Genomic DNA, 23,573 nt, shown 5'->3' on the forward strand with positions numbered 1-23,573 from the left:
CTACAACCTGTAGTTAGTTATTAAAGCACGTTAGAAAATAATCTCAAGAATCTTTGTGTCTAAACACACACAAAAATGTAATCTCAATAATATACAATATTACAAAATGAAAGGATGTGCTGATGTGCATGTCATTGTTGAGCATGCAGCTATCCTTCAGAGACGCGTGGCAGCTTGCCTGTGTTCCTTTGTATTGCTCAATTAACGTAAGGACAAATGCAAACAGGCTGAAATAATAAATTTAGGGTTCTAGTTATTTTATATCGCCATTCATAATCAGGACTTCTTAATTACAGTTCATCTCAAGCTACAGAAGTAATGATTTCTTTTTTCACTCCTAGTTGAGGTTAACATGCAGCATTAACCAGACACATAGGAACGAGGCAAAGCAACTGAGAGATACCTTAAAAAATACAGAGCCTGAGTCACACACCTCACGAATGTTGTTAGCTTTGTCTATATACACCTTTCAATACAATTTTGACACATATTGGTCATTCCATACAAGAAAAGTGATATACTATGAAAGTTACTGAAACTTTAAACTAAAGAAAAGATCCAAGCCGTTCTCTAGACAAAAAACCCAACCAGTTCAGAAGACTCCTTCAGCCCAAACACATACATATGGGTATGCTGAAGTTGTACTTTAGCTCTTTTGGTATTCTTCCGAATAATTTAAATGATAGCCAGCATGGATATGTTGTACCTTAACAGAGCTAAGTAATTACAAGTTTAACGACCAAGAATAAGTAAAAAGAGAGGCACAGAGAGAGCAACACTTAAGCAATCAACCCTTTTATGAGATAAACACTTACGAAAGTTAGTATCATTACCTGGAATATTATATTGATAGTAGTCAGGATCATCTGATTCCTCCTTCACTGTTACTGTTGCCATTTCCAAAGAAATTCCTGTAGAAGCAACAAAGGAATCAAATACGGAAACTAGTAATAACCAGATTCTTAAAAAAAAAACAAACAAAAAACCCACCAAAATCCTAGCTGGTCTCTATTAAAAAAAAAAGAACAAAAAATTATTTTCAGGTGCTGAGACACTAAACAATTGTTGAGCTAAACCAATGGTAACAAAGTGACCTGCTGGTTTCAGTTTGGTCACCGTCAGAAGGGATTCAGGTTTAAATGCTTCCCTACAAACTAGGCAATCCTTGCAAATGCTGTCTTGGATCTGAAGAATTTAAAAGAATGGTCTCCTTCCTTTTTGCCCACTACCACAGCCAAAAAAACCAAAAAAAAAATTTAACACTCGTTGTGCTGAAAGTACTTCTAGACCTACTCCTGCTCCCTCCTCTGTACAGCCAAGTTCAGATACAGTCTGCATCAAACGGTGCTCTGATGGAGCAACACCAAAGGTCCTCAGCTGCTCTTGGCTTCCTTCAAGTGAACTATCCCCCCCATAAGCCTTCACAGCATTCCCTAAAATGTTTTCAAAACATTCCAACAAAAGGAGAATTACTTAAAATGCCTAGAAAGCAGCACTGGAAAGAGTCTGGGACCGACCTGACAAAAAGCTCAAGTTAACTCTTTGCGTACGTTAAGCTAAATGCTAACCATGAAGGGTTCCCAAACCACAAGTTTAAAGTTGTGAAGCACAAAGAACTAGAGCAAAAAACAGGACTAAATATAAAAACTTAATTCTTATACAAAATGCTGAGTAGCGCAGCCCAACCCAACGAAAGGGAAAGTCACAAGCTTATCTCCAGGCACACCTGTCGTCTCATTGGCTCTAGTGGGATTATTCATGCCTTTCTCTCGAAGCATACACTTAAGCATTGCTCTGCTGCAGATCACAGAGCCTTGCAGGATCGTGTCCTACCTGCAGGGGGACTTAGGAATGCTTGGTCATTTTTTTAACAAGCAATAAACACACTTTGCTACTTTATTTCCATTTTAGCTATAAAATGGACATTCTGTCATTTTCAATATTTTAGTAATATTAACAAATAAACTTCTCCTCTCCCCGTTAGGGATAAAGTGATCTTGAACTGGAACAAAATAAAAAACAGAGGATTTTCTTCTTCTCCATTTAAAACTAAACTATTTACAAGGAGAAATTATTTTAGTCTAGAAAATTTTACAAATCTCCTCCTCCTAGAAATGGAAACATTTGGCTTAAGTTAAGTACTTGATAAAAACACGAACTGAAAAGTGGGCATTTTTAAGGAAAAGGTTTTTCTTTCTCACAAAGGATGTCTTTTTGCTGCTTTTTTCTTGGAGCTTCCTATCTTTGCTTAAATTCAGCCTTCTGAACAGAAACCAATTGTTCTTTTTTTTTTTTTGCAAATAAGGGCAAAAGTTGGAACATACCAGAATCCTCATTTGGTTCCGTTTTCACTTGAATAGGAGGACAACTACAAAAATAAACAAATCAAGCACATTGACATTATAAAAAACAGGTATCACATTTCTGGAAAGTTCCTCAAGCTTTACAAGTTGTCAAGTAAAATCAATCTCCCAGTATTTTTTTTCCAACTGGGAACACAAAAGTAAAAAGCCTGCATCTTAGCTTATCTGATTTATCTCAAGGGAATTGCCAGGAATCTCCCATCCCTACATTTTCAGGACATACACAATATTCAAAGCATGCGTACCATTTAACGGGAAGCAAACTCAGAAGCACAGAAACACTTGCCATTTTGCTCCCTGTTTTCACATTAACCAATTTTTTATTTATTCCATATAGAATCTCTTCATTTACTAACAAAAAAATGTATTTTAACTTTTTAATCGAGGAGGGGGAAGGAAGCAACATTACATCTGTTCCCTATCACTTCCATATCATAAAACATGACAAACTTATCCCTGACTGACAGACTGTGAATTAAACCACTCATTGGACTAATTAAACCAAGGGGAAACTTTGCCATCTGTTTAATTCGTAACAGTTTCCCCACAAATAATGGTCAAAAGAAAGAGAAAATTCAACTTCATGCTTTTTATAATCCCAGGCAAGCAAAAGTCATCCAAAGGTCAGCTGGATAGAAAAAGCACATTGAGAGAAAGATAAACTATATGAAAATACATAGTTGAAACAAAAAAACTACATTATTTTAAATTCACCTTCCACCTGGAGGTATAACTGAATGTGAAGATTCTGTCATATGAGCTCCTGAAAGTTAAAAGACAATCTTTTAATTTCCTGTACTCCATTTACCTTAAATACAAATTGAAAATGTAACATTGATTTCATGAAGCAAAAACCTGCTCACATTTTGCAAGCATATGTGCATATTTTCTGTATTCACAGATATGAAGGCGAGATCTCTCGTTAAATTGCTTTATTGATCTATAAAGCAACACCAATATAAAATTGCTTCAAATGTGCGCATCACCATGCTTTTCACTGCCGTCTTTCATGATGCTGAGTAAAAATCTTGGGAAACAAAGTTAAACAGATCTTCTACCTAAACTCTGCTAAAAGCAAATGGATTGTTTTATAGAGATTCCAGCTTAGTCCTAAATTACAGCTAGACACAAATAGATTATGTTTATAGAAAGTCAGTTACCACACTGAAAACCTGCCTTGCTTTTTCAACAGATATATATTATTACCAGAATCTCTGTAATTCCCCACTCTCTACTCTTCTTACTGAGCACAGGCAACACATTTCTAATTTCACTAATCCAGCACCAACTTGTGACTGTTTCACCTCAGAAAGTGATTACATTCCTATAGAGATTGCTTCATCCTCTTCATAAAACAAATCCTCACATACAGGAATTTTGCAAGTAAAGCAACATGATTCCATGAAAGGAACAGGACAAGGGATTTCTTCTAGACTAGAGTGAATCTTTGCAGAGTTTTAAAAAAATCACTTTAGCTCAGATTTTTTCATATATAGAGGCTTTCACAGGAACTGCAACACCTAACCACTTCAGAAGATTAGATCAATTTTTAAAATGAGATATAAATGCCAAAATCAGCTATGTATTGGAACACGGAGCACTGCAAAGTCTTGGCACATTCTACAAATGCAATGCACAGTCCTTCATCAGTTCGCTTCTCCTTTCCCTAGGATAATATCCAATTCACATTAAATTTAAATTCAGTAAAAGGATGAAGAATGCAATAGAACAAATTTATCTCTAATTAGTTGCTCCTGGCAGAACACATAAAGGAACAGGTTATAGTTCCGTAAGTAAGGCAACTGACGGTCTAGGAATTTCTGTACAGTTTGCCACTTTATCCACATGACCAAATCTTGTATCTATATTGCTATCTAAACTAAAATCCCGATCTGTTTCTGTTTAGTCTGAGTAAGTGGTAACTTACCTAGGTGTTTCTTTGGCTCTAGGAAAGGCCTGTGTGGAAATATGGAAAGAAAACCCCATAGCTTTAGTAAAGACATCATTAAAGACTACATTAAGTAGTGTAAAGAAGTAAAGAGAGAGCACTCCTGTTTAAGAGAAACAGGCTGCAATGTATTTAATTAAAAATTAAAATTAATTGGACTTAATTTAAGTACAAAACCAAAGTGGACAGACCAGCACGAGAGAGAGCAAATAACCTTTTGATGATAAATGAGATCCCTGACTTGTTTTCCAAAATCCATTTCAGGGTTGAAACATCGTAATTTGCTGGATGTTTAAATGCAAGTCCTTCGGGCAGGCCCTGCACTACCACAGCAGACTGGTCCCTCTGAATCTTCTCATATGGCACAGGTACCACTGTTGACTTTCCTAAAGCTTTACCTGGAGGGGGGTGGAAAAAAAGAAGATTGTTTTGAGGTCAAGAACACTCAAGTTAGCAAAAGGACGAGTCCCTCGTAAAACTTCTTACTTTGAAGAGGACTGGAGCGAAAGCAAGGTGCAGATGCAAATCTCTACAGGAAACCAAGTACTGCTTGCATTAACATGCACTGAACCCACTGAGATACAGAGGCTTTCTTGAAAGAAAACTAAATGGGCTGTGCTGTGCAATAACCTCAAATCACACCCCACAAAACCCATCAAGAAGAAAACTATCCAATATATGTGTATGTTTTAGAATTGGCTACTGAAAGTTAAACTTATCACCTTAACAGCAGTATAGTTGGAAAATCATGCAGTACTTTCCTCCCAACTAGAATAAAAATGTAGAAATCCAGAATAGCTATTTAGAAGACTTTAAAGCACCCACCATAGCAAAAGCAGAAAAAGTCCTCCACAGACTTTCTGAGAGCTTCCAGTTCCACAATATCCACTGTCAGTCTGTTTACAGGTGGTACAGTCTTTGTTTTCTGCAGTTCTGCAGCTCTCTCCTCTTCTGTAACACCTGGCAGTTATTTATAAAAATAAGACAAAAATAAAATAATCAGTTATTAAAACTCCCAGTACCTAGTCCCTCCAGTTTAGACTACAGACATTTGGGAAGGATTCCTGCCAGAAAATCATAAGAACTTATTTGCCTCAGAAGCAAATGCACTTAGCTATGTACATGAGCAATGACTAAATTTAAATTTACACCAAAATTATTATATCTTCCTTACAACCTTTGTAAATATCACCCTGTGAGGTTTAAGAATGATGAATTAAGAGACACATCCAAGCAGGCTTTTTTTGGCACGAAGAGGTAGAAAACAGTATTAATCTCAGGAGAGGATAATACAGCAGAAATAAAATGCAAAACTGCCAAGAAAAGAAGGACCAAGACAGTCACCAGGGAAAAGGTAAAATGCCCGTGTGGAGGGTCCCAGAGCTCTCTAGTACTATGCATGATGTCTTATGCAGCAGTTATGTTATATCCTGTTTCGTTTATGCTGTATGTGCTTAGCTGAACTTTTTATAGAAGGGATCTGACTTTTGCCACAACAGCTCCTGTATCTTTCAAAAGTAAGTACACATCTCTTATTGCCGAATAGGAGGAGTCGCAAACCAGCCATCATCACGCAGAACAGAGAAGATTTCAGCCCTGCGCCTTGTTCTACTCTCTGAGCAAAAGTCATTGCAAAAAGGAGTGAGGGAATAACAACGCTTTCAATATTAAAAAGCAAACGGAAGCGATCGTCTCAGGTGGCAGCCTTCCTTTATCCTTCAGTTCTTGCAAAGACTTACTGAGAATCACCCCGCAAAAACAGAGGAAAATAACAGAGAGAGTCTGCATATGAAAGAAAAAGCAGGGCAGTTCTATGTTCCTGTGTGCAAGAGAATGATCAGTGCTGAAGTTGCGTCATGACTTCACCATGAGCAAGCACAGCAGTAAGTCTGAAACGCTGCAATTTGCATTACCAGTACTGCTGGCATCATAATTCTAGGCTAATACGAGAAAACAAACATCAGTTTGAACAACTGATTACAAGTCAGTTGTGAAATGAGCTGAAGCAGCAATGCTTTTAGCAAAAATGCATTTATCATCTTAAAAATCCGTATCTTCATTTAAAAGAGAACCTCTTCCTTCCTCTACAGCTCACACGTCTGCTTTGTGCCCTAGAAACCCACCTCCACGTGACATTTAGCTCTCCAGCTCTTTTGCTTTCTCTGCAATATCATAGGGCCTACCATAACACAAAAATAGTGCAAAAATGGAATATTATTATTTACCCGTAATACCAGGGCTTAGCTAATGACAGTTGATAAGGTTTGCCTGGAGACTCAGGGATAAGAGACATTAGTTTCCACTTATGGCTACATGCAGTGTCGCTTTTTGGGTGGGTTTTTTCCACATAAGAGACTGATTCACTGAAAATGTCTTTACTCCCAGTAGCTTCTCAAAAGTGTACCCACACTTTCTAAAAATAATAAGCAAAACAAAAATAAAACGACTCTGCTCGCTTCCCATTAAAATGAAAAGCAGACAAAAAGACAGAGATTTTCCTTCTTAACTAGAAGAAACCTTATCGCTGTTTTTTATTACATTATTTCTATCCATTTTCTTGAGCTCACATTATGCATCTGCCTCGCTAATCTCTCCCACATTTGTTGCCCAATTTCAATCAAGTCTGACAAACAAGATCAAGTCTCAAAGACAGTAAGATTTGTAAGAGCTCTGCACAACTGATCAAACCTAGCAGCCATTCATCTCCTCCTGGCAGCACTGACGGGCACATCTGCACTTGTTGGAGGCTACACAACTTCGAGGCTCTGTTGAAGCTCTCGCCACAATTACTAGAGCACCCAGCAGGATTCAGGCTACGTCTGGGACAGGGGATGCCTGGGGCATGTGCAACAAGACCTGGAGGGGAAGAGGGATAGGGGGCTGTATTTACAGGGTAAATGGCTCAGGAAGGGTGAGGAACGGTTATAGGGTACAAGAATTGCATTCTACACAGCTGGGAGCATACTGTAGGATTAGTCCAGTTACTCTGCAAAAGTTATTCCGGATTCAGCAGGATTACAACGAACCAACTCCTAACAATCCTCATTTTGCACTGAGAGCCTGTATAGGGTTGAGTGTTTCTTATCTTCTTGTACTATCCGGGTGTTCTGGTTATTCAGAACAACCTTTCTTCTCACCTGTCCTGATCAGCAACAGACTGGGTTTGACAGTCCAGCCTACCACCTGGCTGGAAAAAGAATCTCCCAGCTGTCACCGTCCTTATAAAATGAATATACTATAAAATGAATAGTCTGCTTTAAAATAAAAAAAGCCCTCTTACAAAAATTTTTGTGACAGAACAAAAAATGGAATACTTGAAATGATCAAATTTTAATTTGACGATTTTTTCTTGTTGCATGGCAGCAATTAGACAGCTACACCCTGACCTCTGTATGGGCAGACTCTCCAGCTTCCTGCCTTAAATAGATGCTGTTATGCTTATGAATTGATGAAGAGAGTTACAGCTCAGCAGTGTTATACAACACCTACTCTGAAGGTCCACTAAAGCATGGTCTGAGTGCAGCAGACTAAAATAGGCCATAAAGAGCGTCTGCCTTCAAAGCACCTTACTCAGAAGTAAAGCTGCTGTTTGGAGGAGGCAGGCTGCATTTCTCCTGCGGAGCAGAGCACGCCCCGCTGCGTCATGCTGCAGACAAGTGACAAAACCAGCACTGACCACATCTCACCAAGGAAACAAAAATCAAGCTTTAGCAGATAAACAGTTTACTGAACTGAAATTCTCAAAAATGTGACCTGAAGATGAGATGCTACACAAACAACAGAGCAAAGGTGGTAGGATTCAGTGCCTGAAGCTGATGGAGCACAACACTCCTCTAGCAAAAGAGCTGTCAGCCCCATGGTACATAAGGCATCTTACAACATCAGGTTTTTAATCAGGTGGTTTTTAATCCCCCAGGTAGAGAAAGCCAAGAAGTGATTATAAGAGTATGAATGTCACCCCTGCGCAGACACTCCAAGAGGCAACTTAAGGGCAACAATTATTTTGTGACAACACTCACGTACATACATTTTATCACTTGTGCTTCAGGAAAATTACTCTCTGAAAATAACTACGAGCAATGAAAGAGGGAAAGTAAATGTGTGTGCGGCTAAAAGCATTTTGCTTTGTTTTATAATGCATCCACCCAGTTCATCTGTGAGCTTTTTAAGGCCATCCAGTTTTACAGTTCAGGAAATTGGACCATAACCTCAAATTAAAGAAAAATCATTTTATGATTATCAAAGGATCACTTAAACCACAAGAAAAGCAAATGACCTGAGGCAGAATTCAGGAGCCAGGGAATTTCAAAAAGATCGGCTATCTACAGTAATTTTCTGTTTGTTTGCAACTGAGGGAACGAGATGGGTGGTCTCCACTGAAACATGACTGAACTTTAGCAAGTTTTTTAAACTAGCTGTTAGCTTCATACCCCTTAACTGGCTAGGCAGAGACAGAACATGAAAGGTTTCTGACAATGAAGCCAAGCAATCTAGCTCTAATAAGGCTGTAAAAGAGGCCAGTTACCCAAATCAGAAATTAACCCAGAAAAATAGCAGGGAGCTCTGAGCTGGCAGGGCATAGCTAAAGCTAAAGGTGCTGGAAAGAAAAGGCATCCGGACTGGCACACGACCTGCAAGAGTCTCTGTTCCTGACGCATATACGGAGCCAGAAAGGCAGATGATGGAAGCAAAGGAAGCACCCCTGAGGAAGGGAGACAGAAAGTGATCTTATAAAACTCTTTAAAAATAACTTGTGTCTAACTATGTAACAGAAGTTTCAAAAATGCATTTTTCTTTTCATTTTGAGAACTTGGGAAAAGGGGTAAACTGACTTGTAAAACAAGGGAAACTGCCAGTAACGTAATACTTAAGACAAACAGATTAATTCACCCCTAATACCATGAGAAAGGGCTTGCAAAGGAGACCATCAAAAATGCACGGCTAGCCAGGGCTGGCCATCTCCCACTTCACGTAAAGCCCTTTTACAGCCTGGGAAGTTGGGGAAAAAGGAAGGGAAGGAGAACAGTAGTAGAAAAGAAAAGGAAGAGTATAGCAGGCCACAAGGTAAAGCTAAAAGATAGGAGAATTATTTCCATGTCTTTCACAAAGATCTAGGCTATTAATGCAGAGTTCAGCTAATGAACTTATATTAATATGTGAGAAATATGCAGCATGGGACAGCTCAAAAACTACATTATTTGCATTTCAAAAGGTTAGGCAGGAGGGGACTGTAAGCCGAACCATTTCAGTGAGCTCAAACGGCGACAGCAACGGCAAAAAAAAAAGAAAGCAGCTCTCGGTAAGAAAGACAGGGCTGATTGCTTTGGATTTTATTGTTATTACTTGTAACTGCAACTGTTTGGTGAGTGCTAGGAATGTTATCTTTAAACTAATCCCTAAGCGCATGATTTATTAGGAATAAACTGATCAAGTCTTTAAGGGTAGATGCTTTAACTCATAGCTACATTCTGCAAATACAAAACAGAAAGTGACTGAAACTTAAATCAAAAAAAAGCTCTCGGGGATTCCAAGAATGAACACCGTTCAGTTAATTTATCAGGCAGCTACAACCACAACAGAAAAACTCCCCCAAAAAGTATGGGTGGGGCAGAAACAGATGCAAAAGAAGAACTAGTGCTTCCAATAAACAGAGTACAACGTAAATACTTTAAGAGACTGGGAAAGCAGAAAACCAGAGTGCTGGAGGAAGTCACAATGTATGCAGCAAAGTGCCCTAGCTTTCCAGCAGGAACATCTGAAGCTGCATGCTTTTTATTAAATAAACAAAGATCCCCCGTAAGCTTTAGCAATCAGGGCACTCCAGACATCTTTGTAGCATCCTAGGGAGATGGGGACCCCCAGAACTAACTCACAGTGCTAAGGTTTTACAGTTGTACAGAGGCCTGGGCACAAACGCAGAAGACCATCTCGCACAGAGAGCTGCAGAACAGGAAAGGAGATGCACAAGAGGAAGGCAGCGGTTACCATGCCCACAACTCTCCCAAGCAAAAAGGATTATGAAACTGTTCCCTAGTTACCCCCAGGCAGAGCCAGCCAGGTTAGCATGAACACATCGCTAAACAGGCATGATGCAACCTGGCTCACGTAATGTAAAACGGACAAGGGAACACTCACGTGATCCTTTCCACTAGCAGAGATGCAAGGCCTTAAGTCCCAAGTGACAGACATGGTAGGAGTAAATACGTCATGTTTGCCAGCACAATTAGTCTGGGAAATGGTGATGGGCTACAGCCAGTGTGGCCAGGAGCAGCCATCTATCTCTTCTGGTCTTGCAATTTGGAGAAGTGCAAGTTATTCCAAGTCATCTGCTGTGAAAAGGAAGATGAAAACTCGGGAACACAACCGAGAGCCACAGCTGAGTAAGTTCCCATTAAAAGTGACTGGGAAGAGCCTCTTCCAGCAGATACTCAAATAGAATAAGCATTTAGTAGAGGTTGTTTTAAAGAGGCCACTCCCAAATAGCTGGAAGGAAATCTGGCATGAAAAAAGAGATTGAGAGTTACAGAGGTGTAAAACAGCTCTGGCTTGCCAGTAGGAAAGCATCCTGACAGTCACAGCTTTTAAAAGCAACTATTCCAACATCCTTTTTTCCTGCTACGCATTCTGTAAAGTGTACGCATTTTGAAGTGCACTGGAAGACCAAAGCTAAGGCAAGAATCATAGATACAGCCCCCCATTTGCATTTAAAATAGGTAACAGATTAGTGATGGCATACATGCAACTCCAAGAGTGTTTTGTCAGGATTAATCCTCTGCCCAGCTCTTATTGTTTTTCTTTCATTTACTATTTGCGTCTACAATTTAATGACTCCTTTCTCTTCCAAAATATTCTGTAGCTTCAGGAGCAGCAAGAGCCACAGAAGTCTCAGCTGGCCACAGAATAGTTCAGGGCCAAAGAAAACGACTGTGGGAAACGAGTTTCCACACTGGCACATCATCATCAGAAAGAACTGGTATTTTTAAACTAGCTGCATTAGTGTCAAGGGATTAGCCTCTGAGCAACATAAAAAGATGTCAGCTAGTTACAGAATGGTATTTTCACTATAACACTGTAGCACATAATCACAGATGAAGATGATGATGAAGACTGTCCTTTAGCTATTATAACGAGGACAAACACACACAATCAATAGCAGTTAGACCCACTAATAACCTCTGTTATTAGAGTAATACTGAAAAGATATTAGGCTGCTTCCATACAGGTCAGGGGATTCAGTCTGCACTCAATTGCAAGTCTGAGACATTCTGCTTCAGAGCTGAAAAGCTAAACACCCTACACTGCTTCTGAATTACTACAGGCATGACAAGTAAGATATACAGAATATAATCAGGGGTAATCACAATAGTAAGGAAGAAGGAAATCAACTGTATTAATACTTTATTTACATCATTACTGGAGCATCCAAATAAAGTACCATAAAAGGACTACGTCCAGACTAGCAGTACAGTACACACACTAACTAGCAAGCTGCAGTGTCAGGGGCTATCTCAGCAGATTTAATCAAAGACATTTTTAAGCACAACTCTAAAATTAACCCAGAGCTACTGAGTTAATAAAAATATTCACACTACTGTAGATTGACTCCCACCTATCATCTTCTAAACACAAGATCTGTGCATGATGCTCTCAGGCCTGCAATATCACAGTCTGTTCAGCATTGCTTACAGTGAAAGTACATAGACGATACACAGATGGGATCAAACATGTAAATAGCTTCATCCATTGGAAAATGGAAGAAAGCAGCAAGACATGCCAATCAGAGCTTCAGCATGTTAAAATTTATATTTATATCAACATGCTCTACACTTTACTGAGCTTTGGTTAAAAAATACTGAAGTCATGTAGAAATCTACAGTCATGTAGAAATCTACAGCATGCTTTTTGGATATCATCACCTACAAAGAGAACACAGTTCAAGACAAAAATACTAATTTATGAGCTATTTAGATGCCTACAGGTAGATGTCATGGAGACTTTCAGCAGCTTTGCCCTAGATTTTAGGTGGAATCATAGAATCAAAGAATCGTTTAGGTTGGAAAAGACCTTTAAGATCATCAAGTCCAACCATTAACCTAACAAGGCCAAGTCCACCACTAAACCATGGCCCTAAGCACCACATCTACACATCTTTTAAATACCCCCAGGGATGGTGATTCAACCACTTCCCTGGGCAGCCTGTTCCAATGCTTGACAACCCTTTTAGTGAAGAAATTTTTCCTCATGTCCAATCTAAACCTCCCCTGGCACAACTTGAGGCCGTTTCCTCTCGTCCTATCGCTTGTTACTTGGGAGAAGAGACCCACACCCACCTCGCTACAACCTCCTTTCAGGTAGTTGTAGAGAGCGATGAGGTCTCCCCTCAGCCTCCTTTTCTCCAGGCTGAACAACCCCAGTTCCCTCAGCCGCTCCTCATAAGACTTGTTCTCCAGACCCTTCACTAGCTCCATTGCTCTTCTTTGGTTGTCCTCCAGCACCTCAATGTCTGTCTTGTAGTGAGGGGCCCAAAACCGAACACAGTATTCGAGGTGCGGCCTCACCAGGGCCGAGTACAGAGGGATGATCACTTCCCTACTCCTGCTGGCCACACTATTTCTGATACAAGCCAGGATGCTACAAAGCTTCTTGGCAGATGGGATGGAACACACAGTGCCGGGTAAATCTCTTTCAAAGTCCAGAGCAGATGACCAAAATGGTGTTTCTGAATCAGGAAGCTCTTCTGAAAGTTCACTTCTGACAGGCAAATACAACCTGAGGATGATGAGGCCTCTTCTGGGTTTTTTTGTTTGTTTGTTTTATAAACCACCTTCAGCTCCATTCAAATGAGAATGAATTCCACAGAGCTGATACCAAACCTTGACCAAACCTCAAGGGAAATTGCCAAGATGACAAAGATGAATACATGAAGGGAACAGCATTCTTGAGACACCCCAGGAATAAGTCTCCTATTCAGCATGGCTGATAACCCACAACTCCACAGCAATCCAGAGAGCAAGGAGGCACTTCATCTTGCTGAGGCCATCCAAGAGGAACCGAGGACCACACAATACACTTCAGCAGGGACCAGCAACTAAAACAAAGAGGTACTGGTAGGGCAAGACGTGTATGATCTTGATTGCTTACAGTGCACAAGTATCCATGCTTGTCCATATTCTGAATATGAGCAGGCACTCGAAGGGTATGCTCTTTTTATGTACAATACAAACTTACACAGGCTTGGAATAACTAACACTGCAGGTTACCTAAGTTACATGTTATGTGTACAAGCACATGCAGTTCTAAATTGATTGAAACATACCATTTCACTGTAACACGGGGCTTACAGCCATCTTAATTAAGCACAGTTCAGAAGAATATATTATCTGTCCCAATTTTAAGTAATTAATGCCTGTTGACTGGTTCTTCAACACTCACTACACAACCCATACTAACATTAAAAAAACCATTGCTATAATTTGTTTCTAACGCATTTTCTTAAGGTAACAAGATACATGAGATATGCACAGGGCTCCTCCTTCCCCTGTAGCTGGGCATTAGGGAACCCATGTGGGTGAAAGTCGTTATGAATGAAAGCCACAGGAAACCAAACTCCAGTGCCGCTTTCACCGCTGTTATTTTTATCAGTCCTATACTGCTAGAAAGTGTACATGCTACTTCCTTCACAAACTTCATATATACATTTCATCAATTTAGCCCACTAAATTATACTCATTATTAAAAATAAGCAGCGGGTTTGAAGCCTGAGCCCTCCAAAATCTGAAAACTCTTCATATTTACTCAAACTATACAAAGGAGCTGTGGGAAAAGTGGAAGTAAAGACTGGAGATACATGCTGGCTTGTTACAACAGAGTCTCAGACATAACCAGAGGAACGCTTAGTAACTACACTTCTGTTTCCACACTTAAAGAAAAACGAAGAGACCCACACAAGCAGAGACCTAATTCTCAATATTGTCAGCACCACAAGTTCCAGAGACTGACATCACAGCTGAATTTTTAAAGGTTTAATTCTAACAGCAACATAAGAATCTCTTGGAAGCCTTTATTAATCATAAAGGAACAAAAAGGGCCCAGCTGTAACTTACTAAAAACACACAGAACTGTGGCCTTCCTGGATTCTTCCAAAACACCTACTAAAATTGCAACTAACTTTGTCTACTGCTAGCTTTCATATTTAACTGAAGAAACAAGGTGCGAGGGGAAAGGAACTGTTGCCTCCACGGTTCTAAATTTTAGGTCAACAAATATTACACTATAAACTTCATCAAGACTTCAAAGCTGTCAAGGGCAGTGATGGAATCAGCATCGCCACGAATATGTAATGGTATTATTCCTAAAAATTGGCGTTCTGAAGTCAAGTTTTCTGGAATTATCAACATCTTCGTCAGCAACAGGCGAAAACTACCTCCAGCATCAAAAATCCCCAGAAAGTATGGGGGATATGCACTTAGTGAAACCATGAAAGCAATGACTGAGGTCAGTTGGCTTTATTCACACAGATCTACACCACAACGTTTTGCGAGAAGCATACTGAAAACACTGTTTTCAAAGTGGATATTGTTTAATCTCGTCGGCCTGACAGTACAAAAACACTGCCCAAGAACGAGTATCTTGTAACTGGAATAAAGCAAAGGATCAGGATTATCAGAACGAATGTAAGATTTAAACACACGCACACATCTATAGAAACCACATCCGATACAGTCGGACACAAGCATGGATGAGAAGCCAGTGCTTCCCACGGTACAGAACCAGAAATACAGATCTAGCCAGGGAGATCAAAGATCAAATACCAGTTATTTCAGACTCCCTACCAATAGGTGTGCACAGTGTACAAAGTCTCTAGTATATCAGGGCCCATGATACCACTGTACTGGCACTAAAACAAAGTATCTAGGACCTCAGGAAAGCCCTTTAAGGAATAATACCAAAAAAAAAAAAAAAGAAATCAGGTGAAAAATCCATTATTCAGCTAACAGTTTTCATAAATACCAATATCAGAAGACTGCCCCTGTAAAAAAATAAAAAGGGAATTGACTCATCTTATACTTGATTCCTCAGTGAGGTCGTAATTCTGCATTTTGATACCAGTTATCTGTTACAATGCAACATTGTGGTGACTTTCCTTAGAGTAAATACACTTACGCGCACCGAAAGTCACTGTCCAAGCGAGTAGGACAGTGGCAGAAAGCCAGAGCCCCACCACGAACAAATGACCTTGAGACAAAACCTCCAGGAGAATTTTAGCTAGCAGCAAAAGCATTTTTAGGAGCAAATGTTTCTGTTACAGATTAAACATAGTTGCTCTCCAAGCAGTATTTAATTAGTCAAGCCAGAACATTTTACAGCTGTTGCTTTTAAACTCCCCCCCCCCGGCTGATTCTTCTCTCATACCCTGCTCTTGACCCGCATCTTCTCCCTTTCCCTAGGCAGGTAAATGTACCTTTCGTTATTGATTAAGCAGCATCCATCAACAACACTTTCCTAAATGAGCACATCAATGCTCCCCCAAAGAGTCACTGAATCTTTGAAACCTAACTCCTAAAAATACTGTCCTGTACTCAATGGATCATGTTTTATGAACACAAAAGTTCCAATGTTTTACTATAAAAATGAAATTAAACAAAAACCACACCCTAGATGTACTTAAAGGAGTACAAAAGTACTGCAGATGTAATTTTAAGTCATTATGGTATAGATTCATATTTCTGCCTACTAACAGTGATATAAAAAAGGTACGTAAAAAATAGTATCTTCTCAAAAATCTGCATCTGCTTTAATAAGGCATGAAGTGATCCGAAGAACCAGGACCATCTGAGCTGACAGAAGTAGTCCACTACCTGTTCAATGTTCCACCCAGCCTTCACAAGTGGAAAAAAGACTTGGAGGAGAGGATACAAAGAAAAATTAACATGAGCTAGGAAATGCAGGATGTGTTGTGAGGATGGACAGCCTAATACTTCTTATTGTACTAGTTCATCACATTATCTAAGAAAAAATGAACATTTCCAGCCACAGTTGAAATAACACTCCAAACAAGACCACTGTTACTGATCATTTTTATGTTCTTAAACAGCTGGTTTTGTCATAGCCAATGTAATTATAGCATGTAGCCATGATATACAGAACTTTGCTCCCCAAAGTTATTAGTATTATGCAATACACATTAAGCAGCTTGTGAAATACAAAAATACAACATTGAAACTTACAGTATTTAACAAAATCCTTCTGAAAATCTTTCCTAGAATTGACAAAGGCTCTTCCTCTCTCAGTTCCAACTACAAACACATCTGTTTCGTATACAGCAATACAGGCAACTTCTGCCTTGGACTTGGCAAGTTCTTTACACTATAAAAAGAAAAACAAAAAGCTTTTATTACCATAGTTCAGAGTACAGTTAGTAGAAATGTATGTGGTATCATGTAAAACAGTTATTACTTCTGCTGCCAGCATCCACCCTTCAGAAGGTACTGCAAATAACGTAACATCAGCCATTAGCAAAGGATAATTTATACATCTGGAGCGCTTTTCATCAGGAATCTTAAAAGCGTTGTAGATGCATTAGTGAAATTAAGGCCTTGTCTAGATTCAGAGATTGCACTGTTTTTAATTAAAATGATTTACGACATCAATCCATGCGAAATTATCACTTCCCTGTTAGATAATCATATTGAGTGTCTTACTCCAACTTTCAACAGAGCACACAGGAGTTTTGTTCATTCACAGCACACTTATCACACATCGTGTTCTGTTCAGAAAGGTGTGGTTGCAAGCAGAAAGGCTGCCTGCAGTCTGCCTCGTCCTGCCTGCTGTGCTCAGGCTCAGATGAATTCCTTCTGAGCGGAAGGATTGCACCTTCCCTGTGAACACCGACGTGTGTTCTGCTGGGAGAAATTTCTGGCAAAGAAGTAAGGCAGGAAGCCTGCGGCGCAAGGAGAGAGCAAGGATCCTAAGAAAATTAGTGAGATCATCAAGAAGTGATCACAAAAAGTCAATTTCTCCTAGGAACTCGGATCAGAGTTTGCTGCAACCTATAAAGACACCAACAACTGCAGCATGAGAGGAAAAAGTGACACAAAGCCTTTAAGAACCAAATATACCCATTGGGAAACAAGGCTTGCAATCAATTATCTCATAACTATCCCACTCAAAGTTTCATTGCTAAAAAGAAAATTTTTGTTCTTGCTTATCATTTACGAAAACAATTTTAAAGAACCAAATCTTTGACAGTGCCTCAGCTTTAAGGAAACGGGACAGGCATTTCCACTCACAGCCTTGGCCAACCTTAAACCCCACCACACAATGATTAAATAACTTCTACAAAACAGGTGATATGCCAACTTAAAAAAAAAAAAGTATTTTCTGAACAAGTTTTGTTGAATTGGTACAGCAGCTGAGGACAAGGCATTAGCCTCAAGACCATTTATTCACTCTATATTGCAGATGACAAAGACCAGAACATGCCTTTCAACCACACTCTATCTGAGCAATCAAGAAATATTTCCCATTTGTTTATTTGACAAAATCATTTTTAAAACAACCACACCACAACAAGAAACAAGATGGCTTAAGAAGACTGTTAGCATGATTTTCCACATGCAAAGAGACAGAGTTCCAGCTGGCTGGAGAGCACACAATAAGGTAAAGATATAACATTACACCTTTCCTGCTCCCCAGCAGGAGGCAATATACTGGTGTAATCCTGCACATGCCAAGACAGAGTTACGATGCAGCTGTTTAACTTTTCTACTAACCATTGACTCAAGTGCTGACATGAGGAATGTAACCACCATTCTGCTTTCAGAGGAGTCCTCATCATGGATGGATGTTGCTGGTGCAGTAGTTTGGGCCATTTTCCTCCTATAAAATGAAATAAAAAAAACCTGTTCAGATACACGCAACAGCGCAAGAAAACTAAAACCTCTCTTACGTAAGCAAAGGAAAAAACAATATTCAGAAGCCCAGAACAGAGCCCACCACACACACACGAGCAAGCAAATATACAGGTAAATTAACAGGAGGAAGTGCCCGCTCTTCCATTCTGTCACACTTCCAGCTGTTTCATCCAAAGATGGAGCTAAACGTTCAAAAGTCAAAATGTTGTGCCATGACTAGATCACAAACCCTTTGTGCCTAGAAAGATGCATGTTAATTGATTAGCTGAATTTACATCAATTTTTCTTTCTAAGCATGTTTGCAACTCCAGCAGTCTAGACAAACACAGCAAAACACACTGGCATTAACGTACAGAAAAGAGATGGCAAATCGTAGTTATGACACAAGTATTAGAACAATCCTTCCTGTAATTATGACGGCCTAGCTCAAAACAAACCACCACCACCCTGCCCCAAAATCATGGCCTCAGAGACTACAGTATCAGTAACCAGACCGTGACATTTTTATTCGCATATTCTTCAGTTGTAGGATTAACTCCAAAGCTAAGTAGTCCCAATTAAGGTGCTAAAATTAAAAACTGAATTTCAGCAGTGACACATAAAAGAGATTTAAACCTACTTTCTTTATGTCATTCAGGAGACTTTCAACTTATTTAAGACATAAGTAATAATCAGGACTTGTTTATGCTTCTGCTGGCAGAATCTTCTATATGAGAATGAATATATTGAGAATGAAGCTTCAGTAGCTGCTAAGAGCACATTTTTCTATTGGAGTGTTGCAACTTGCTATGTTTACACATATCTAAAGCAATAACCCAACATGCCTGGAGGAGGAGAGAAGTGGTAGAGATTTAGCTGTTACAACTCCATGCGCAAGTCTTGAGAAGAATCACCTCAAAAGTCAAGATAGCTCAGATAAATGAGACATTTCACAACAGCTCGATGAGACAGCTTGCTGCTCCTGTAGAACCTGGACACATGACGTGGCTCAAGTTTTCAAAGGTGACGTGTACCCTATTAGATGTGCAGACAAGTCAGGGCAGCACAAATAACCATTGGATGTGATAATACACACTTACATTGGAAAAAATGGCACTGTGTTGTTCTTTTGATAGGACTTGGAGCACTTCAGACTACAAATTGCAAGCGAGGAGGGGAAAAAAAAAAGCTAGCAACACTGCAAGCTCACAACAGACATCCAGCAGCCTTCTGGCTCTCCAGACACAGGCCGGCAAGGTTTAAACAGCTTTAGAACTGCGTTATGGATAAACTGGCAGTGGCAGAGTCAGCAGCTGTTTGAGGATGCAGGTAATGAGAGGTTTGAACACCGGCACCTGCTACACCGAGGAGCAGGCAAACAGGTCCTTCGTCAGGTCTGGAAAAGGAGCGAAACTTGAGGAGTGAATGTAAAGGAATAACAACCATTGAACTATGTTGATTGCTTCAGTGATCTAAGAGAGGGTCAGCTGGGGATGGGGAGGCAGAGGCTGATGGAGTTATCCTCCAGAGGAAGAGGGGCATCTTACTTATTGCTTGTGGAATATCAGAGGGAAAAAGGGAGATTATGATGTGATGTAAATAAATCAATCTTCACTGGGCCATGATTTTTGATACCTAATAGAGTTTTCAAGCTCATCTTTGGAACTCCTTTAGGGTTGGGATGCTGACAGTGATTTTAAACATAATATCGTTTTAAAAAGTCTGAAAGCTATCTTAACAATCCAATATTAAAGATGAAATAGAACATAACTGCACATTTCCCCTTTCTCCCACGTCTCTACTCACTGTTTGATGCAGCTGTTCTGCATCAGTTCAACACCTCCCAAGCTAGCAATGGCACAAACATACGCACCTATGCCATTCTAGGCGAGAAATCAAGCTGTGTAAAAACAAGAGTAAACTTATTTTCTATTTTGCAAAGGCACCTTGTCCAGAAAACAGACCAAGGAAACTCTAGCAATCATTTGAAGGCTGTGGATGCAGAAGCACATCAGAGAAGTGCCAGCTCAGGCCATCTCCCCTGTGCAGAATTGCTCCCATCCCTGGAAGGTGGTTTCTGATCCACAGGCAGAGGAGGAGAGGGGAGGAGAAGTGCTCCACTGGACCGGGTCCCAGTTTGATTCACTGCACAGCCCCACAAACAGCCATCCTGGCTCAACAGAGAGGACAGCACATCCTAAGCTACCTTGCTGCCGCACGTGAGGCCACAGCCTCAGTATCTCAGAATCACATTTGGATCAGGAGTTGGGTCAGGTTATCATTGGACTATTCTTCTAATAACATTTGGAAGAGTCTTTACAAAGTATAAAGTCATAGTGCCTTTCATTTTTAAGATACCCATTCTTTAACCAGTTTGCATGGTGCCAGATCAGTGTTTAATGTAGATTCAAGAGACATCCTGTTGCACCATGGCAGCACAAGAATATTTTTTCGTACCCACTTGACAGCAAGTCACACATGAAAGATTTCCCCCCCCACGCACACTTCACCAGTGTCGTGGTTTAACCTCAGTCAGCAACTGAGCACCACACAGCCGCTCGCTCACTCCTCCTCCGCACCCCCGCCATGGGATGGGGGAGAGAACTGGAAGAGTAGAAGTGAGAAAAACTCGTGGGTTGAGACAAAAACAGTTTAATAATTGAAATAAAACAATAATAATAATGATGTAATAATAATAATAATAACACCACCACCACCACACAAAGCAAGCGATGCACAGTGCAATTGCTCACCACCCACCAACCGATGCCCAGCCAGTCCCCGAGCAGCGGCCCCCCCGGCCAGCTTTCCCCCAGTTTCTGTACTGAGCATGACGTCCCATGGTATGGAATGTCCCTCTGGCCAGTTTGGCTGTGCCCCCTCCCAGCTTCTTGTGCACCTGCAGCCTTCTCAGTCGGCAGAGCATGGGAAGCTGAGAAGTCCTTGACTAGTGTAAGCATTACCTAGCAACAACTAAAACATCGGTGTGTTATCGACATTGTTCTCCTCCTAAATCCAAAACACAGCACTGTACCAGCTGCTAGGAAGAAAATTAACTCTATCCCTGCCGAAACCAGGACAGCCAGTTTCTCCCTTTCAAACAACAGTTTTTTCCACTATCCTTATCTATACCACTGGGACAGTGTTTATTAGAAAGAGTAGGCTATGGTTCAGTAGATCTAATGAACCTGGCTGCCTTTCCAAGATCCAGCCCTTAGAAAGTGTGTGACAACTCCACTGCCCAATGTAAATCCCCAGTGCAAAGCCCTGAAAAAAGTGTAACACCTTACCCATTGCCAACGTCCTACACAAAAAGGCCAATTTAAAAACCATCCTTTAAACAATTATAAGCTGGCTGCCAGAGTAGCACTTATGATATATCTTATTAATTTTAATCACATATTGCTAAAAAAGAACTTCCAGATCAGTTACTATTAGTTATAATTACCTTATAAAATCCTTCAGTTTAACTGTGCCAAGATGAGCCTTTGCCCAAGTAAAGGCTTGTAACAATGAACAAAGCCTTGCAAAATACACTGGTAGAGTACCAAGGATGTGGCATTTAGTCGTTCCTGCCTGCAGTTTAACCCCAGCCGACAACCAAGCCCCACACAGCCGCTCGCTCACTCCCCCCCGGTGGGATGGGGAAGAGAATCAGAGGGATAAAAGTGACACAACTCGTGGGTTGAGATAAAGACAGTTTAATAGGTAAAGCAAAAGCCACACACACAAGCAAAGCAAAACAAAACAAGGAATTCATTCACTGCTTCCCATCGGCAGGCGGGTGTTCAGCCATCCCCAGGAAAGCAGGGCTCCATCACGTGTAACGGTGACTTGGGAAGACAAAACGCCATCGCTCCGAACGTCCCCCCCCTTCCTTCTTCTTCTCCCAGCTTTACATGCTGAGCATGACGTCACATGGTGTGGGACATCCCTTGGGTCAGTTGGGGTCAGCTGTCCCGGCCGTGTCCCCTCCCAGCTTCTTGTGCCCCCCCAGCCTGCTCGCTGGTGGGGTGGGGTGAGGAGCAGAAAAGGCCTTGACTCTGTGTCAGCACTGCTCAGCAGTCACGAAAACACCCCTGTGTTATCAACACTTTTCAGCAAAAATCCAAAACACAGCCCCATAGTAGCTGCTATGAAGAACATTAACTCTACCCCAGCCAAAGCCTGATGAGAAGCTACAGAGCTAAAAAGCCTCTGGGTTTTCCTTTTACAAGGAGAAAAACAAAGACCAAAACCAGTAGCTTTTCAGGAAGCCAAATCAAACCAACATGTATCTCACTCCACATGTTTCTTGCTGGCTTCTACTTTTAAGAACCAAAAAATAGAAACACTCAAGGCAAGAGAGAACAAAACCACAAGACAGTTACTTTCCATCTTCCCTGTACTCATACAGGGGCAGACACACCAGTCTGGATAAACCCACCAGTAATGGATACTCTCTCTAGTAGTTGCTTGTCAGACACACAAAAAGCAAAAGCAAAAAAATAATTAAGCTTTATGAAGAGGAACTGTTATTTAAACATATAAAGAATACATATGGAAAATTAGGGGGGGGGGAATTGAAGGAATATGCATTTCTCAGAGAAGAGTCTTAATAAGCAATAACAACACGTTTTTACCCTTCACCAGATGTAATGCAAGTGGGTATTCCCAAAATGATACATATATCCATTGTCTGCTACTCTCCAGAAAAGTAGCTGTGGCTGCCAAAGCATACTTCTCTCCACTAACCCCTCACCTAGCATTACAAACGCTAAAACAAATCCTGCCACACTGATAGAAAAGAACATAACTCCCGAGAACTCCAAAATACAGCCAGATGCGAGGTTGTGTGGGCTCATCCTTACACACCACTGAAGATTTGCTGCTCCCTAGGGGAAAGAAGTCCAGCTCCTGCTAGATCCCCGTGGGCCACTTTTGATATTTGGGAAAAAACAGTTATTCTAGCAGAGAACAAAAGCACACATTTCATTACAAAGCTGGAACAAGAAGGAACATAACAAAATATACCATTAAAAAAAAACAAACAACCTAACAAAGCTAGTCTGCTTCTTGGCTGTTGCAGCTTTCACCCCTCAGCTTCTTTGCTTTCTGGGCCAAGACACAATTTCAGCATACTTAACTCTGCCCAAATATTGGCCTTCTGACAAAGGACAGAAGTTGGTTCTTTCCAAACTGTACAGATTAATACTCACAAGCTGCTAAGTGCAAATGAATCTTTTTAAATAAATCTTGGCTAAAAAATCTGCGTTATTTTTCCTACAATTTGGTTCAGTGATCCCGTGTTTCAGAGGAAATTAAGTCTGATGGTTCTTAGCTAACCTAGCATAGAAACTCTGTTGGGATGCAAACCTACCACCACTGGTT

General features: G+C 40.5%; 1 protein-coding gene across 10 annotated transcripts in view; it reads right to left on the reverse strand.

Annotated features, from left to right (window-relative positions):
- The window catches only part of GTF2I (general transcription factor IIi), an 80,835-nt gene that overhangs the window by 50,107 nt on the left and 7,155 nt on the right, over positions 1 to 23,573 (reverse strand). For all 10 annotated transcript variants that reach the window (XR_012996675.1, XM_076354586.1, XM_076354589.1 and 7 more), the window contains exons 2-9: positions 18,084 to 18,189; positions 16,539 to 16,677; positions 5,137 to 5,271; positions 4,526 to 4,709; positions 4,291 to 4,319; positions 3,078 to 3,126; positions 2,325 to 2,368; positions 834 to 911 (exon numbers count right to left, since the gene is read on the reverse strand). Coding sequence is in view for 9 of the 10 variants with exons in the window: in XM_076354586.1 (XP_076210701.1) it covers positions 834 to 911; positions 2,325 to 2,368; positions 3,078 to 3,126; positions 4,291 to 4,319; positions 4,526 to 4,709; positions 5,137 to 5,271; positions 16,539 to 16,677; positions 18,084 to 18,182 (757 nt within the window). In the remaining variant the exon portion in view is untranslated. The remainder of the gene's footprint in view (positions 1 to 833; positions 912 to 2,324; positions 2,369 to 3,077; positions 3,127 to 4,290; positions 4,320 to 4,525; positions 4,710 to 5,136; positions 5,272 to 16,538; positions 16,678 to 18,083; positions 18,190 to 23,573) is intronic.

The sequence above is a fragment of the Aptenodytes patagonicus genome, chromosome 17 (genome assembly GCF_965638725.1).
Source record: "Aptenodytes patagonicus chromosome 17, bAptPat1.pri.cur, whole genome shotgun sequence".
Taxonomy (NCBI): domain Eukaryota; kingdom Metazoa; phylum Chordata; class Aves; order Sphenisciformes; family Spheniscidae; genus Aptenodytes; species Aptenodytes patagonicus.